The sequence below is a fragment of the Lutra lutra genome, chromosome 1 (assembly GCF_902655055.1).
Source record: "Lutra lutra chromosome 1, mLutLut1.2, whole genome shotgun sequence".
In the NCBI taxonomy this organism is placed as follows: Eukaryota; Metazoa; Chordata; class Mammalia; order Carnivora; family Mustelidae; genus Lutra; species Lutra lutra.
Window position 1 is genome coordinate 219,130,445 of NC_062278.1, and position 17,701 is coordinate 219,148,145.

At 45.6% G+C, this 17,701-nt stretch overlaps 1 protein-coding gene across 3 annotated transcripts in view; it reads right to left on the bottom strand.

Annotated features, from left to right (window-relative positions):
- Positions 1–16,889, bottom strand: part of LOC125088100 (long-chain-fatty-acid--CoA ligase ACSBG2-like) — a 32,975-nt gene extending 16,086 nt beyond the window's left edge. For 2 of the 3 annotated variants that reach the window (XM_047709138.1, XM_047709133.1), the window contains exons 1-4: positions 16,657–16,889; positions 7,749–7,849; positions 3,927–4,156; positions 181–269 (exon numbers count right to left, since the gene is read on the bottom strand). In XM_047709138.1, the coding sequence (XP_047565094.1) occupies positions 181–269; positions 3,927–4,156; positions 7,749–7,849; positions 16,657–16,679 (443 nt within the window). In that variant the 5' untranslated portion in view covers positions 16,680–16,889. Of the gene's footprint in view, positions 1–180; positions 270–3,926; positions 4,157–7,748; positions 7,850–16,647 lie in introns of all 3 variants that reach the window. The other variant, XM_047709145.1, reaches the window with a different exon arrangement.
- Between the last annotated feature and the right edge of the window lie 812 nt (positions 16,890–17,701).

The window sequence follows — 17,701 nt, forward strand, 5'->3', positions numbered from 1 at the left end:
AGCACCGTATATATGGGAGATGCTAGTCCTTTGTCAGGTTGGTCGGTCGGTGTGTCTGTCTTGCCTCCTAACCTGGGGTTGCCCCTGAAATCCCCGATCACATCTCAGAGCCAGCCCCCGGGTGCCAGCCCAGAGTCGCGGCTCGCCCACTGTCGGAGTCAACCCAGCCCACAGTCTTACCCTGCTAAGATGGCACCGAGGGAAGCGATCAACCACTCAACGGAGTTAAACCCCAGGATGCCAACTCCGTGGAAACGCTGCAGGCCCAGCTGAGAAGGCAGAAACAAACAAACAGAAAGCAGAAACACAAAGACGTCTTGTTTCTGGGTGGGATCTGCTCACTGGGATGTGGGAAAGCAGATTCCAAAGCCCATGAGGTCACACTGGGAAAAGGCAGCGTTGAACCTAAAATCTGGGGTGTGATATTTTTGTGACTGTTAGGAGGCCGCTTTGCCTCCCTCTGCATAAGGCACCATTCATTTATTCTTGTTTGTATGTATTTTATTTTTTTAACGTGGTCAACTGTACAAAGCGATTTTGAGTGCACAACTCAGTGGCATGAAACATACTCACACTGTTGTACAATCGTCACCACCACCTGTCTCCAGAACTTTCCAACTTCCCAAACGGAGACTCTGTTCCTAAGAAGCATGGGCTCCCCACCCCCTGCCCCAGCCCTGGCTCCCACCATCTCCTCTCTGTCACTGTGGACGGGACTCCTCTGAGGCCCTCCTGGGAGTGGGGTCCTGCGGGATGTGTCCTTCTGGGTCTAGGTCCTCTCACTGAGCCCTGTGTCATCAGGGTCCTGCCATGTGGTGGCAGGAGTCAGAATGTCCTTCCATTGTTAGACTGAATAATAATTTGTTATATGGGCGGACCACACTATATCTTCTCCATTCATCTACCAAAGGACTCTTGGTTGCCTCCACATTTTGACTGCTGGTTATCATGGTGCTGTGAACATGGTGCGAAAGTATGTGTCTGAGTCCTTGCTTTGAATCCTTGAGGAATTGTTGGGTCACATGGTAATTCCGTGTTTTATCTTTTGAGGAGCCACCACACTGCCTTCCATAAGGGCTGCACCATTCTACATTCCCACCAGCAATGCACAAGTGTACTGGTTTCTCCATGTCCTCGTTGACACTCGCTGTTTTGTCCTTTTTTCAAAGATAATGGCTGTCTTAATAGGTGTGAATTTATTTTTGTTTGTAATAACAGAAGTACTCCAAGAGTGATAGCCTGAAGTGGGGACAAATTGCACTTTTAAAGGTGTAGCCTTGGGGCTCCTGGGTGGCTCAGTCAGGCAAGCATCTGCCTTTGGCCCAGGTCATGATTCCAGGGTCCGGGGATTGAGTACTTCTCCCTCTCCTCTGCCTGCCGCTCCCCCTACTTCTCCGCTCACACGCTCTCTCTCTCTCTCTCTCTCTCTGTCAAATAAATAAATCTTTCAACATAAATAAAGGTATATCCTTGATCTGAATGTACTTGAGAGTGAACCAGAAACCCAGACATGAAGGTAATCCTCCTTGGGGCAGGTCCAGGTTTTGCCACACCCCAGATTTTAGGCTTAATGCTGGCTTTTCTTAACATGACTCCATGGAGTTTTGGGAACCTCTAACTTTGTTGGCTCTTTTAGTCACACGAGGCAAAGCCGGCAATGACCCTGTTCTTGAGGAAAATGTAAGCATTTCGAAGATATCTGCCTCCCAGTGCTTCAGAGCATGATAAGTATTTCTGCTTAGTAACAAACAGGCTATCTCCTCTGCAGGTAGACAGTCTCTAGCAATATGCAGATAAACTGCTTAGATCCCTGAGGATTAGGCGAGTAGGGATCTTTGAATCCCCAGACCTAAGGACATAGCCAAAGAAGATCATCTCTCAGGAGAGGCGAATCGTCACAGCACCATGGTGGGGCAGCCGAGCAGAGATTCCATCCTAAAAGAACGTTCTCATCATCGCTTGGTGAAGACACGTGGGTGTCAGAGGGGAGGGGAGAGGGGAACTCAGGTCTGGGTCAAAATGTGAAAGCACTTCCTATAAATCAAAGCCACCAGGCATTCCCTTTTATAATAGGAGCTACCTATCATATCCTTATCTGTCGCTGCCTAACATATCACCAAAAACTTAGCAGCTTAACACAACACATGTTTTATTATTGCAGTTTCCATAGGTCAGGAGTCCGGGGACAGCTTCACTGGGTCCTGTGCTTAGGCTCTCCGGAAGCTGCAGTTAAGGTATCTGCAGGGACTGTGGTCACCTCTGAAACTTGAGAATCTTCTCCCACAGTTACTATTTGCTCTATTTATTTCCATGTAGTTAAATGACTGAGGTCCCTGTTTTCTTCCCAGCTATCAACTGGGGACTGCTTTCCCAGGGGTGGTCTGCTGTCCCCTGCCACATAGCCCTGTCCACAACATGGCAATGTACTTCCTCAAAGCCAGCAGAAGAATCTTTCTTTTAATGGTTTTCCTGATTAGGTCAGGCCCACCAGAGCCGTTGCTGTTTTGATGTACTCAATGTCAGCTGATTAGGGAGCTTAATTCCATTGGCAAAATCTCTTCCCCTTTGCCAGCACAGGAGGAAAATCCCATTAGAGTCACAAGTCCTGCCCTACTCAAGGGGAGGAGTCCGTCCATACAGTGTGATTATACCAGGGGTTGGGAATCTTGAGGGGTCATTGTAGAATTCTGCCTAACATGCCTATCAAAGTAGCCAATATGCACAATTTTTATAATATGATGCTGGCAAGAATAATAGGTAAGCAGTTTCTCTCACACACTCTGAGTGGGCCGATAGAAGCACTTTCTCTGTAAGAATTCATTGTACAAAGAAGGTTCTCTGTGCCTCCATGTATGGTAGCAAAGCTCAGAAACACCGTTACTACCCACCAGTATGCCAGTATTGTTACATACATATTCGTAGTTGCTGAAAAGAGTATGGATTTGTTTTTAGTGAATCAATATGAAAGGAACTCAGAGCATGGCAGGCGGCTTCCAAGATGGCGCTCACTGATTCTCACCTCTCGGGGTTGGTGTTCCTGTATAATCCCCTCCCACATTGTGTCAAGGCTGGTCTGTGTAACCAGTAGAATACGGAAGAAGGGATAGTATGTCACTGAGATTAAGTCATGGAAGCTATGGGAAGATATGATTCCCATCTTGTCCACACTTTCTTTTGGATCACTCATTCTGGGGGAGCTGGCTGCCATAGTCTGAAGACACTCAGCCCAATGGAGAAGAATAGGAAACAAGGAATAAGGTCTTGACCTCTTGCCAATCGCCAGCCATGTAGGTAAGCTTACAAGTGGACCCTCTGGCCCTAGTCAAACCTTCAGATGGACAGCTTGACCACAGCCTCCTGAGACACCATGAAACTAAATTTTGGGGTAATTTGTTATGCAGCAGTAGCTAACTAATACATAGAGATTTTAAAAAGCAAGATGTGGGGCGTCTGGGTGGCTCAGTCAGTTAGGAATAGAACTTTGGCTCAGATCATAATCTCTGGGTCGTGGGATCAAGCCCCGAGTTGAACTCTGTGCTCAGCAGGGAGTCTGCTTGTCCCTCTGCCCCTCTGCCTGCTTGTGTTCTCTCTCTCTCTCTCTCTCAAGTAAATAGGTAAAATCTTTTTTTTTTTAAAGCAAAAAAATAGCAAGATGGAGAATGATGGGTAGAGTAGGCTACCATTTATGTAAAAATTTGCTTGTAGAGAAATTTTATAATATATATACACATAGTTTATTCCCCAAAAGGATTTACAAAAAACTGGCAATGGTGGCTGCCTCCATAAGAGAGGGGTCAAAAATTAAAGGGAAAATTCTCACCAGTGAACCCTCATATCTTGTGGTGCCTCGTGCATTTTAGACCATATGTTTGTGCATGTAGAATGAATGATCGACTAAGTGTTGAATGAATGAATAACTCATTTACCTTGATCAAGGCTCTTGCAGCCTTCCGACAAGCCGCATAGTACTGGTTGAAATTCAGAACTTCCCACTGCTCACCGTTCTTTGTTGCAAGGGCTGGATATGCCCCAAATCGTTTGACTGACTCCCGAAAAAAATCAGGGATGGTTACTGGGGTCTCATGGCCTGACCCATGTTTGGATAGCCTCAGGAGGACTTCTCCATCTCGATGAATGGTCCACAGCCCAGGAGTAACTGCAAACAGCCACCAGGGTTGGTGGCAAATGTTTTTATTAATTTAATAACTTTGGGGGAGGAGTGTCCTTTTTGGGCTTGAAGGGCTGAGTGTTGAATTAATCCCACTCCCCGGGTGAAGTCACATGACCAACGCCAGCCAACCCATTCACGCTTCCTCTTTCTTACTTTTCCTTGCCCCCCCCAACAAATTACTGTGAAAAATTTCACACCTACAAGAAACCTGAAAGGTCTGTAGAGCCAACATCCTCTTACCACGTGGTTTCCACAACTGCTGGCATTTGCTCCATTTGCTTTATCCTATCTTGGTCCCACCATCTCTCTACATCCGTCCATCACTCTGTCCATTTCAGCACTGCGGCTACCCATCCATTTCCCCCTCAAGCACTTTAGCTTGTGAATCATTAGCTTGAGTTCCATATTATTTATAGGGTTGTTTTTTTTTTTTTTTTAAGGTAAAATGGACGTGCGGCAGACTACATGCTTTGGTCAGTGGAATGTGAGAAGTGACCGTTGTGTGTCTCTCCCAGGCGGAAGGTTTAACAGCCGGTGTGTGACCCACTATATCCCGTTCTCCTCACAAAAATGGTGCGAGCACATGTCAGGGAGGAATCCTAGTGCCAGATACACATAATGCAGGCGAGAAACAAGCCCGTGTTGTGTTGAGCTGTTGAGGTTTGGGGTCGGGTTTTAAAGCAACATCACCCAGACCACCTGATTCCACCAACTTATACGGACCAGGCAAAGGGTCTGGATCGAAGCCAGTTTGTTTTCCTTCCTCACTCACCTCCTTTCAGGAGTGAAATGGTTGACCCCGAGAGAAAGAGGAGAAGAGGGTTTCCTGTGGAGAGAGTTGGTGTGCAGTGTGTTGCTCATCGCCCCCCAACCATGAGCCAAGTGAGAGAAGATTCTGGAAACCCTCTTGGAAGAATGGGTGTGTGACTCTTGACTTTGAAACTTATCCACTGGAGGGCTGGTAGTTGGAAATGGCGGAGCAGACAGCGGGGTTGGGAGAACACCACACGTCTACCTGCTGGGGGACACTGATTTTTCCCCTTGACTACATGGACCTCATGGAGAGGCTTTTGGCTGGAAGCCAGTAGAAAGAATTCCACTTCATCTGGAGATCCGTGTTCAGACACAGACCGTGAGGAAAGTCACCAGTGGGCACTGAGCAAAGAACATGAACTATGTATTAGTCAGCTAGGGCCACCATGACAAAGTTCCCCAGACTAAGTGGCTGACACAACAGAAATCTGTTCTCTCAGTTCTGGAGATGATAAGTATGAGATCAAGGTGTGTGCACAGATAGCTCCTTTGGAGGCCCTGGTGGAGAACGTGTTCCATGTCTCTCTCCTCATTCCTGGCGATTTGCTGGCCATCTTTGGAGTTCCTTGGCTTCCAGAAGCTTCATCCCAGCCTCTGCCCTCAGCTTCACGTGGCGTTCCCCCTGTGCCTGTCTGTGTCCAACTTGCCCCTTTTCACACGGACACGGTCACTGGGTTGGGACCCACGTGAACAACCTCTTCTTATCTAATGACACGTGCAGTGACCCCTCTTTCCAAATAAGTCACATCCCGAGGTGCTGAGTGTTGGGGTGCATCTTTGTTCATGTGACTATTCTAGCACGATGCAAGACACTTACAAATAACATTTATTTCCCATAGTTCCGGGGGCCAGGAAGAGACCAAGGCTCTGGCAGATTCAGTGTCTGGTGAGAACCTGCTTTCTGGCTGATAGCGGCTTCTCACTGCGTCCTCCCTTGGCAGAAGGGATGAGGGAGCTCCCTGGGGCCTTCTTTATTAGGACACTGATCCAGTTCACGAGGACTTCGGGGCCTGATCCCTTCTGATCGGCCCCACCTTCTAATGTAATCACCTTGGGGTTAAGTTGCAATCTGGGAGTTTTGGAGAGACACAAGTATTTAGACCGTGGCAGGGGGATATAATTCAACCCATGGCAGCCAACATCAAGGCAAGGCTAGTTCAGAAGTGCCCCCGCCCCCGCCCCCAAGGAGAGTTAATAGCAGGAGGCATGACAGCTTACAGTGGGCAACGTTGGGCGGGGGAGCATCCTGGAGGGGATAAAAAAACAGCTCCTCGGGCCTCCCCGCCCCCACTGCTCCAGGCATCCAGCCTGAGGCCTGGGGGAAGGGAGAAGCTTTAAATGGGACAGAAATGTGGAGGGGTGTCGCCTGGACCCTGGTTAGGGATATTTTATTGGCTGTATTGGGATGAATGATGCTCCCCCAGAATTCATGTACAGAATCTCAGAATGTGACCTTATTTGGAAATAGGGCCTTGGCAGCTGGAATCAGTTGAGGACCCCGAGATGAGATTCTGGATGTAGGGTTGGCCCTAAATCCAATGACTGGTGTCCTTAGAGAAAGAGGAGAGGACACACAGAGACCCAGAGAGGAACGTCATGTAATGATAGAGGCAGAGATAGCCATGATGACTTCGTAAACCAAGGATCACCAAGGATTGCTGAGGGCCACCAGGAGCCTGGAGACCAGGGAACGGACTGTCCATCACAGCCTCCAGGAAAAGCCAACCCAGCCGATCGCTTGATCTCAGCCTTGCAGCCTCTAGAGCCCTCACAGAAGGCAGTTTCTCTTGTTTCCACCACCCAGCCTGGGCCCTGGGAATCTGACAGTGACCGGAATGACATTCTGAAGATCGCGGTCACTTGAGAATGGTTATAAAAGCTGTCGTTCCTGCCAACATTTTAGGCACTCGGAAGAGGGCAGCTGTGGAAGATAATGAGTTCACTCTGTCTCGTGATGTTCCCTGAGCTTTGTTCCGCCGGCAAAGTGGTTACAGCATACAGAGGAAAATCATTATCACATACCTGCACTCTGTAGTTATCATAAAACATATAAAATACAAATGGTAATACAGAGTAGCATTTAATTAAAATATACCTGTACTCTTATGATACGTATTGTCTGTATTATATAAATAATATTACATCTGCATTATATGTATGTGAGTACATCTGCGTTATAGTATTACATCTGGCCCATATTACATCTGGACTCTGTCCCTCTCTCTCTCTCTTTCTATATATAGAATTGCATCTGTACTTTATATATATATATATACACACACACACACAATGATACCCACTATATGTCCTGTCATATTCATATCTATACTATATATATTATTACATTGTATACACACACACACACACACACATACACACACGTATAATTATATCTGCACTATATATAATGGTTGCTGGGTGCTTTACCCACACGGCTGTCCTAATAGGGAGGTGTTGTGCTCAGCGTCCCATGGTACAAATAATACAAATGAGGTTTCCAAAGAGCGAGCCCTCACCCCCTGTCACAGGCCTGGTGGAGCTCTGCTCAGACAGCAGCTGGCCTGGACGGCCTGTGCTCCCTATCAGATGTAGGTAGGAGTCGCCCGTCCCTCCACCCCCATTGCAGGCACATCAGCCAAAGCCAGGGACCCGGGCAAGGAACAAGTGTGCCCTGACTCTCTAAGGTGGGGTTGCTCCTTTATGAAAAGGGTTGGCTGAGTCTGTGCCCCGTTCCCTTTCCTATATGCACTCGAGCACAACATACCTTTGTTTTTACTCATGTCTCCTTCAGGGTCCTTAATCTCCACTTCCCGAGTGTTGGGGTTTTCGGCCTTTCCAGGTCCGGAGACACCATGCTTCACAGCACTGCAAGACACAAGGCAGGGAACTTAGCAGGGCCGGCAAAGGGGCTGCAGGTCAGCTTCCGTCCACTGCCTAGAATCCTGGGATCGATTAGTCATGCTAGTCCCAGGCCTAGGAGGGGAGGAGAGGGGTCCGTGTGACAGATCGTAGAGCAGTTGTAAGTCCAGAGGGCATTCAGTCCGTGAGTTTCCAGAAGTCTCTTAAATGGCTGGGGCATAACAACCAAGTCCATATGTGGTCCTGTGGGCGAGGAAAGATTCTGAACTCTAGCAAGGGAAAGAAACCCATGGGAGAGTTTGGTTCTGCTTGGTTGCCTTAAGGATAGTATGACGTGAAAACCCAACGGACATAAAGGAAAAACAGAAAATCTTGCTACGTTAGGAAGTTTTTAATTTCCGGGGCGCCTGGGTGGCTCAGTGGGTTAAAGCCTCTGCCTTCAGCCCAGGTCATGATCTCAGGGTCCTGGGATCGAGCCCCACATCGGGCTCTCTGCTCAGCGGGGAGCCTGCTTCCTCCTCTCTCTCTCTGCCTGCCTCTCTGCCTGCTTGTGATCTCTGTCAAATAAATAAATAAAATCTTGAAAAAAAAACAAAGAAGTTTTTAATTTCCACACAGCAAAAGAATACCATAAAAACTCAAAAGATTCACAACAAATTGAGAAAAAATACAGGAAACGTGTCTAATAGAGAAAGGCCTGATTTCCTTTACCTGGCGAGAACTCCAGTGGATCCGTAAGAAAAACTCCCGGTACCTCAAAGGGCATAAATAGATAGTTCCCTGAAAACAGATTTAAAATGACTTTCTCAGTCATGAGAGAGTGCAGTAGAAAATATTGTGATGTATTTCACCTGTCAGATTGAGTAGGCTCAAAAAGGCTGAGAAACACTTGATATTAGTGAGAATGTGGGGAGACAGACACTCGTACATTGTGAGACTGAGGTGGCCCCCTTGGAAGACAGTGTCCAGAGGTCAGACTTCAGATCACATGGTCGCTAACCCATCCTTGGAGGACAGTGACAATTGTGGCTGCCGGGGTCCTTGCATGCTCATGAACTGGACTCCGTTGTTTGAAACCTTTCGTGTCCAATGGGGTCAACCACCACTCCTTAACCTTGTCTGATTTTCAGTGTGTTAATCCTTAAACCTATTAAGCAACATTCTTTTAAACATTTACTTGACAAAAATTAATAGTTGTTTTCCTAGACAAAATTATGTTCCCCAAAATTCATATGTTGAAGCCCTACCCCCCCCCCCCTGCCAGTGTGACTGTATTTGGAGATGGAACCTTTAGGGAAGTAATTCCGGTTACTGGAAGTCCTAATAATGGGGTCCTGATCCAACCGGATTAGTATCTTTATAATAGGAAAGGACACCAGCCCTTCCTCTTGCTGCATCTTGTGAAGACACAGCTGTCTGCAAACTATGAAGTGGGCTGTCCCCAGAAACCAGCCCCGCTGACACCTTCATCTTGGACATCCAGCCTCCAGAACCGAGAGAAAATAAGTTTCTGCTGAGTCACCCATTCTGCAATACTTTGTTACGTGGGGTAATCCACTTGCATAAATGTTGAGAAGATACTAAATCTTAAATGCCATTTAATGAACTTAGGAATTTAACAAATCAAAATTTCCAAAACATCTGAACATTGGCCACATGTTTCATTAATCAGATTCCCCTAAGCATGTAATTAAAATCACAAATCCAGTATGTTATTTCGTTCCAATCCAAGATGTCTGCAGATATCATCAGCGGTGTCCTCCACCACTGGCTGACATCATTTGAGAACAGTGTGTCGGTGGTTTCCGTGAAGTAAAATTGTCTTATCTTCCTCATGACAAACATTATACTTGAAACCAGAGTCAAGCAGTCCTAAACTCTAGATTTGCAGTTCATGTTCTACAAGAACCTGACGATACACCGTCTGGCAAATACAGCCTCATAACCTGTGCACAGTTCTACAATAGCAGACTCTAGCTGTATATTTCAGTGAAAATGAGTAGCTAGAAAAGCACAAAAATTATATGAACTGAAATGAGTCTCTGTGGCATTTATACACACAGAGTAGATCAATCAATGGAGGAAAGCAAATAGCCAAACATAGCCGATCTGAATGAAGCTAGGAACACACATGCAATGACATTCATAAAGTGTGCTACAAAAGAAGAAACCAGGAAGTCCAAGGTCCTCCTGGAGAAGCTGGCCCTGGCTTAGAAAATTGGTGTCCCTCACCCTGATCTATCCTTTTATTTCCATTTGTCCCTCCCTCCCTCGCTCCCTTCATTCCATCACCCTCCCTCCCAGCCATCCATGCATCATTCCATCCTTCCCCATCATCCATCCTTCCATCCACTCGTCCATCTGTCTACCCATCACCTAACCAACTTCCCTCCCTCCCTCCCTTTGTCTCTCCCTCCTCTCTCCTCTCCCCCTCATCTGTTTCCCTCCTTCCCTCCTTGCTTCCTTCTGTCTCCTTCTTCTCTCTTCCCTCCCTCTCCCCCACCCTGCTTTCCCTCCCCTTCTCCCTCTCTCTTTCTGCTCCCTCTTTCCCCCACATCTAGCCCAGTCTTCAAAATAGGTCCCCAAACTACTGCTCCCCCAGACAGGCACAGCTCTCTGGAACCTGGGCTCCCTCCCATGAGCCAGAGGGACCCTGCTCAATGGTGGCTTCCATCAACCACATTCAATGTGTGGATTCCAGCCACATCCCAACCCAAACAAGGCATCTGTGGTCAGTGGGGACTTGAACACTGAATGGATGTCAAATGACACAAAGAAAGGATGGTCACGTTTTGAAGTGTGATGATGGTTTGAGAGTCAGTTAAGGAATCCCTGTTGCTGAAGGATTCCATATGAAATAACACACTATCTGGAGTTTGTTTTAAAACGGTCCAGCGGGAGCATGGCCGCATGGAGAGAGACAAGGCCAGCTCCACGTTGACAATTATTGGAGCAAAGCAATGGATAGCTGTTGCTGTCGTTGGGATGGATGGGTCATAATGCTATTTGTGTGTGTGTGTGTGTGTGTCTGTATGTGTGAAATGTTCCATCATAAAAACTATTAAAAAATAAGAATAAAATAAAATGTTGGTCTGACCATGTCCATCCTCTGCCTGCAACTCTCCAGGGCTCCCACCTCCCTCAGGGTGTAAGCCCACATCTTCTTTGTGCCCTGCGCAGCCCCCTGCCCCTCCCTTCCCTCCCCTCCCATCTCCATGGTACATCCATACGCGGAACGCCACAGCACAGGGGATGGAACTGTGGATGCAACCGTTTGAGCAAATCTCGAAGACCTGAGGGAAAGAAGCCAGACTCAGAAGACCACAAGCCTTATGACTCCATTTATGTGACTTTCTGGAAAGGGCAAAACAGTAGTGACAGAGAACAGGTTGGAGGTTGCCAGGAGTTGGGGTGTGAAGTGGGGCTGACTGTGAAGGGGGAACAGGAGGGAATTTGGGGGTGGGCTGACAACAGTGACTGTGCTGCTGGTTATACGACTCCAAGCATTTGCCAAAACTCCAAAACTCTACACCAAAAACAGGAATTCTACCAATGTGTGAATCAGGTGTGCTGTGGACCCTTCAAAAATGTTCCATAGCTAAGTTCATTGGATTTAACAGTGTCACTAAAGGTAAAACTTAAGGAGCAAATAGCTTGTTAGCAATCACTTCCCATCTCCTGTTGAAACTTAGTTCCTGTCCATAATATGCCAATTATGTATTGTTTAAAAGCCTAATTGTGGGGGCGTCTAGGTGACTCAGTTGGTTAGGAGTCTGCCTTCAGCTCTGGTCATGATCCCAGGGTCCTGAGATCAAGCCCTGCATCAGGCTCCCTGCTCAGTAGGGAGTCTGCTTCTCTCTCTGCCCTTCCCCACCCCCCGACTCATGCTCTCTCTCTCTCTCTCTCTCTCTCTCAAATAAATAAAATCTTAAAAGAAATAAAAGCCTAATCACTCTCCCCAGTATTGTTGCATGGTGGTAACATTCTTTCAAGCTATATTTTTATTCTATCAGTCTAAAGAGAAAAATTTCATCCAGCCAGTTTTATTTAAAAAAAAAATACGTTATATATCTTAAAAGGCTTACTTCAACAAAGTAAAAAAAGAAAAGGTGTACTATACAACAAAATTATGTATCTCCCTTAAAAGTAAAACTTGGGATAAAACATAAAACAAGTAAGAATGTAGTAAAAGATCTACCTCATACAGGGCATCATGACAAACATTTGGGTCTTGGAGAGGACCTCGAGGACAGATCTGCCCAGAGTTCCAACTGGGAGTAGAATCCATATGAAGACAAACCAAAGTAGACTGGAGACACCAAAGAATTACCCACCAAGGGGTGGGGATGGGGAACGACGGGTCAATGTGTACAGAGTTTCCTTTTGGAGCAATGAACCATTTTTGCAACTGAACAGAAGTGATGATTGCACAAGACCATGAGCGTATTAAATGCCACTGAGCCATCCACTGTAAAAAGATTAATTTATGCTACGTGAGTGTCATCTCGATGAAAATTCGTACACACCCCAGAGAGGTTGGTTCACGGTTACTGAATCTGAATGTTCTTCAAGACAGGATATTAAATCAGAAAAGCAAGATTCAGGACAACATACAAAGAGGTGGTCTTTTGTGCAGGTGAATGGATTTGTGTATGTGTTTGTGACTCAGGAAAATATGGTTTTGCCTCTGGTCTAAGGAGTTGTTGGCTCTGTGGTGGTCATAAAGCAAAATGTAAGCGATCTGACCCTACCGCTGAAGCCATGAGAAGGGGAAGATGATAGGTCTCAAATCATTAAGTGCCCACAGCCATCGGGGGGCCTGCCCTGGTTTCTCTCAAGCTGAACCATCATCAAGAACATTTCTTACAAATTCAGTGAGGGAGAAAGACAGAGGTGGATCCTGGGACCCTCTTCTCCTTGTGTCTTCTGACACCTACTGTGTGCCAGGCAGTTCTAGGCACTAGGCAAAAGATGGACAAAATCCCTCCTTGAGCTGACATTCTAGTTGGAAAAAATAGCCAGGAAAGGAACAAAGATCAGTTCAGATAGTAATAGGATGAGCCTCAAAAAACATCATACTGAGCAAGAGAAGCCAGATGTCAAAGGACACAGTCTGTGATGCTGTGTCCTTTTGTAGGAAATGTCCCAAGCAGGCCAATCCATAGAGACAGAAAGCAGATGAGGGGGTGCCTGGAGCTGGGGACAGAACTATGGGGAGTGACTGCTAATGGGCATGTGCTTTCCTTTGGGGGTGATGAAAATGTTTTAGAACAAGGTAGAGAAGGTGGTTGTACATCAGTGTGAATGTCCTGAATGCCACTGACTTGTGCACCTTAAAGTGGTGAATCTTGTGATATGTGGGTATCCCTTTGATTGAAAAAAAAAATTAAGGTTGGTGATGGTCACAATGAGAACAACAGAACAGGGTGTTGTAGTAGAGAATGCTGGGGTGGTCAGGAAGGCCTCTCTGAGGAGGTGTCATCTGAGTTGAGTGAGACCTGAAGGATGTGGAGTTCTACTGGGGTGTGTGTTCCAGACAGAGCAGACTGTGGGTGCAGAGGCTTGGCTGTTCTAGGTGCAGACATATACAATTAGCCTCTGAGAGCAAGGGGCGTATAGAAATAAATGCAAAGACAGACTTACCTCCTGCCATACCCTTCACTTCGTTAGCTCCATCTGCTTGGACCTTCTCTCTATCCCCACACACTCTAGTCTCCCTCTCACCTCAGGGCCTTTGCACATGCTGTCCCTTATGCTCAAAACACTGTTCTCTCTAATCTTCATCCATTCCTTCCTTCCCAGACTCAGCCTCTGCCTATGAATCTGTTCTTCACAGGAATATCCCTTGTTATCCCAGGCTGAGCTAGAGCCTACTCCCTCTTATTCCATCCTCTCTTTCCCTTTATTGCATGATCTAGCTTTGTAACTAGGGGTGTGTGTGTGTGTGTGTGTGTGTGTGTGTGTGTGTGTGTGTGACTATCTTGTTGATCACTATATCCCTAAAACATAGCATAGTGCCTAGCACATGAAAGGGGTTCAATCAATATTAGATGAATGAGTATATATCCAAATATATTGATTCTGTAGACCTGTGGTTCTCAACGAGGGGCCATTCTGACCCCCAGAGGACACTTGGCAATGTCTGGAGACATTCTGATTGTCACAAGTTGGGAAGTACTACTGGCATCTAGCGAGTAGAGACCAGAGATGCTGTTCAATGCCCTGCAATGTCCAGGATAGCTCCTCACAACTAAGGATCATCTGATCTCAAATGTCAGTAGTGCCAACACTGAGAAACTCTGGACTCGACAAGGCAGTTACAAGGTGCAGATGGCAAGCACTTAGAGTATTTTCTACAGAGAAAGATAATATGGGAGCTCTACCCGGAGACACTGCCTGTGATCTTGGACTGAGAGGATCTGGGTAAAACCAGAAGTCCTGTTAAGACCAAGACTATTAAGACACCTGGATGGCTCAGTTGGTTAAGGGTCTGCCTTCAGCTCAAGTCATGATCCCAGGGTCCTTGGATCAAGTCCTGCATGGGGCTCCCTGCTCACTGTGGTGTCTGCTTCTCCCTCTCCCTCTGCCCACTGCTCCCCCTACTGCGTACTCTCTTCTTTTCTGTCAAATAAATAAAATCTTAAAAAAAAAAAGACCAAGACTGTTCATTACAGAACAGCAACGACAAGCAAAGCAAGTAACAAATGGGTCTTTCCTGTGTGCTGAGCACTATTCTGAAAGTTTTCTGTGCATTAAGTCATTTAATCTTCACAATAATCCTAGGAGGTAGGTACTGTTATTTACTATTATTCCGCATTTTACAAATGAAATTAGGACACAACAAGAATAGTTTGCCTATGGTCACAGCATAATTTTTTCTTCTCAGTCTTGGGAGCATTCATTCATTCATAAGCAGCTGAAGGGGAGATGGTATGACTCTTCAACCAAATGAACGTCCAATCCAGCCGTGCATTTAAAGAATCTTTACCAGAAGCAGAATGTCTATGTATTGAGACATCAGAAAACAGTAAGTCAAGACAAGTCACTGACTGGGATAAGAGATTTGCTCTGTTCATATGCCAAGAAAGAACTAATATCCATAATATGAAAAGAGCTGCTCTGGATTAAAAAGGCATAGATAAGTAATCCAACAGGAGATGGGCAAAAACATGAACAAGGAGTTCACAGGAAACAGAATGGGTTATAAACAGGACAAGATGCTCATGTTCTTGATAATGAGAAAAATGAACATTAAATGAGATATTTCCTTCCCAGTAGATACAAAAATGCATCCAAGTGCTGGAAGGGAAAGGGAATGGGGGCTCTCCTCCACTACGGATGTGAGATAAAGACAGCACACCCAATTGACAAAGCTCTGGTGTTAACCATTAACAGTGAACATGTACATATACTTGAGTTGGCATTTTCACTCCCAGGCACATATACCCAAGAGAAACTCTTGCATATCTGCCCCAGGAGACATGAACAACAATGTTTGCAGCAGCAGTGTCTATAAGAACCCCACACTGGAAAACCCCTAATGTCCATCAACAGAAGAGTAGACATATCCATTAGGTTGCACTACACTGTGAAGAAAAATCCAAGAACATACACAAAAAATTGGATGCATTTCCCAGTCCTGGTGCTGATAAAGAAGTAGGTTGTAGTATGATTTTTATATATAGTTTACAAACAGGCAACATTAATTAGTACTTGTTTGGGTGCTAAAACTACAAGAAAGTTTCTGAAGACAGTTCAAGGTAGGGGTTACACTATCAGGAGAGGGAGGAACATGAGAAAAAGATAGGACACACAGAGGATGTACAAGTTACTAGTATCATTTTATTCCCTAAAGTGAAATAGGTATAGACATTTATTGCTATTCATTAGAGTTTCAGATTTTTTGTATTATTTTATATGCAAGATGTTTCACAATTTATTTTAAAGATTTGTTTATGTTAGAGAACATGGAGAGGGTGGCAGAGGAAGAGGGATAGACAGAATCTCAAGCAGACTCCCCATGGAGCATGGGGACACAGAGCTCAATCCCACAATCCCAAGATCATGACCTGAGCCAAAAATCAAAAGCCGGACACCTAACCAACTGAGTCACCCAGGCTCCCCATTTCACCATTTTAAAAGGCCACATAGGGTTTATTGAAACTGCAAAAATTATTCAACACTAAACATCTTATCAATATGAGTTACTGCATTTAAGAGAGAAAGGGTGAAAAAACATATGATCTCTTCAAGATAGAATTTGATGAAATATCTGTTGTTTATGAAAATTCTTAGCAAATAAGAAATGGAAGACTTTCTTTAACTTGATAAAGTATATCTGGCAGAAATATTCAATAAATACTATACTTAATAACAGCAACAAAAGCTCTGGAAGAATTTCTAAGAAATCAAGAATAAGACAAAGATGTCATCTGTGACTGCTACTATTCAGCACTGATGAAGTTTCCTAGCCAATGCAATAACATAAGAAAAATAAATGAAGGAAATATGGATTGTAAACAAACAACACTGTCATTTTGCAGATAATATGATTGACTCCTTAGATTATCCAATAAAAATTTCTGTAAGGTGATTAGGCAAAAGATCAATATTGAAAAAGCAATCAATAGCTCTTTTGTACACCAACAGCGATCAGTGAGAAAGTGCAACAAAAAAGAGATACTGAGTCTGGCTCAAGGCCAAAATGTGTGCCTGTGGTAAGGCTAAGTCCTACTGAAATATACCACTGAATGACAGCCAGACACTGAATCCCAAAGGACCCTCCACATGCCCCTCCCCCATACCAATGTCACTTGTCATGAGTCCTGGCCATCATGGCACGGCATTGGTTGCTGAGACATTTGGGTACTCAGAGCGTTTTCTTCTTCCGCAAAGATCATAAACAGGTTGCCTATCCTGGAAATCTGGACATGTGCTGCGTCTTCCCAGACCTCGTCACTGTCTGGGTCCAGCCAGGATGGTAGTGGTGACAAGAAGCAGAAAGGTGGGCAGTATTCCTTCCCAACAGCCCTTCTACCCCATTCAACCTTCCAGAACCTTCCATCCCAGACACCTCTTGTGACATCACTGGCTGTCTCTGCCTCCCCACCCCACCCCCACCCCTGAAGGAAACTGCTTCTGGGGCAGGAAGATTGCTGTTCTCTTTTCACTCATCCATTTGTTCATACGTACATATGTGCACACATTGCATTCCTGCAATGGAATTTGTGAAAGTTGCATGGAGCTACCACACTTACGTTGTGCTAGATGCTGGGGACACAAAGAGGAGCAAAACCAGATGAGGTCTGTTCAGGAACCCAGCAGGAAACCTAGAATCATACAAATGAATGCAAACTTAGAGTTGTGCAGAGAGACCCAAGTCAAGTGGGTTTGATGAAGGACCTGACACGGGGAGGTCAGGAGAACTTCCCTAAGCAGAGACAGCAAGGATCTCACCACTTTCAATGCACTACCCTGCGTTATGTATCTTCAGACTGCATCTCCTTCTCTATGTCTGTTTTGCTCATTGCTGCATCCCTGGCAGGGCAGAGAGTAGGTGCTCAATACATAAAGATTTATCAACATATCAATTTATCATAAAGATTTATTCTGCCCTGCTAAGAGAAAAGAACAAGGAGTGTTCCTTTATCTCTGGAGACTTCTGGGTGGTTCAGGTCCATGGCTGACCAGTGCTCACCCCACAGAGTACTGAGGTGGCTGTGGCTGGGAGAGCCAGTGTCCACCAATAACCAATTGGCTCCTTCTCTAGACCTAATGACTGTGTTTCCCAGGCCCCTTACTCCTACGTGTGGTCATCTGGCTGATTCCTGACTCATGAGATGGGGAAAGAAGTGGTGG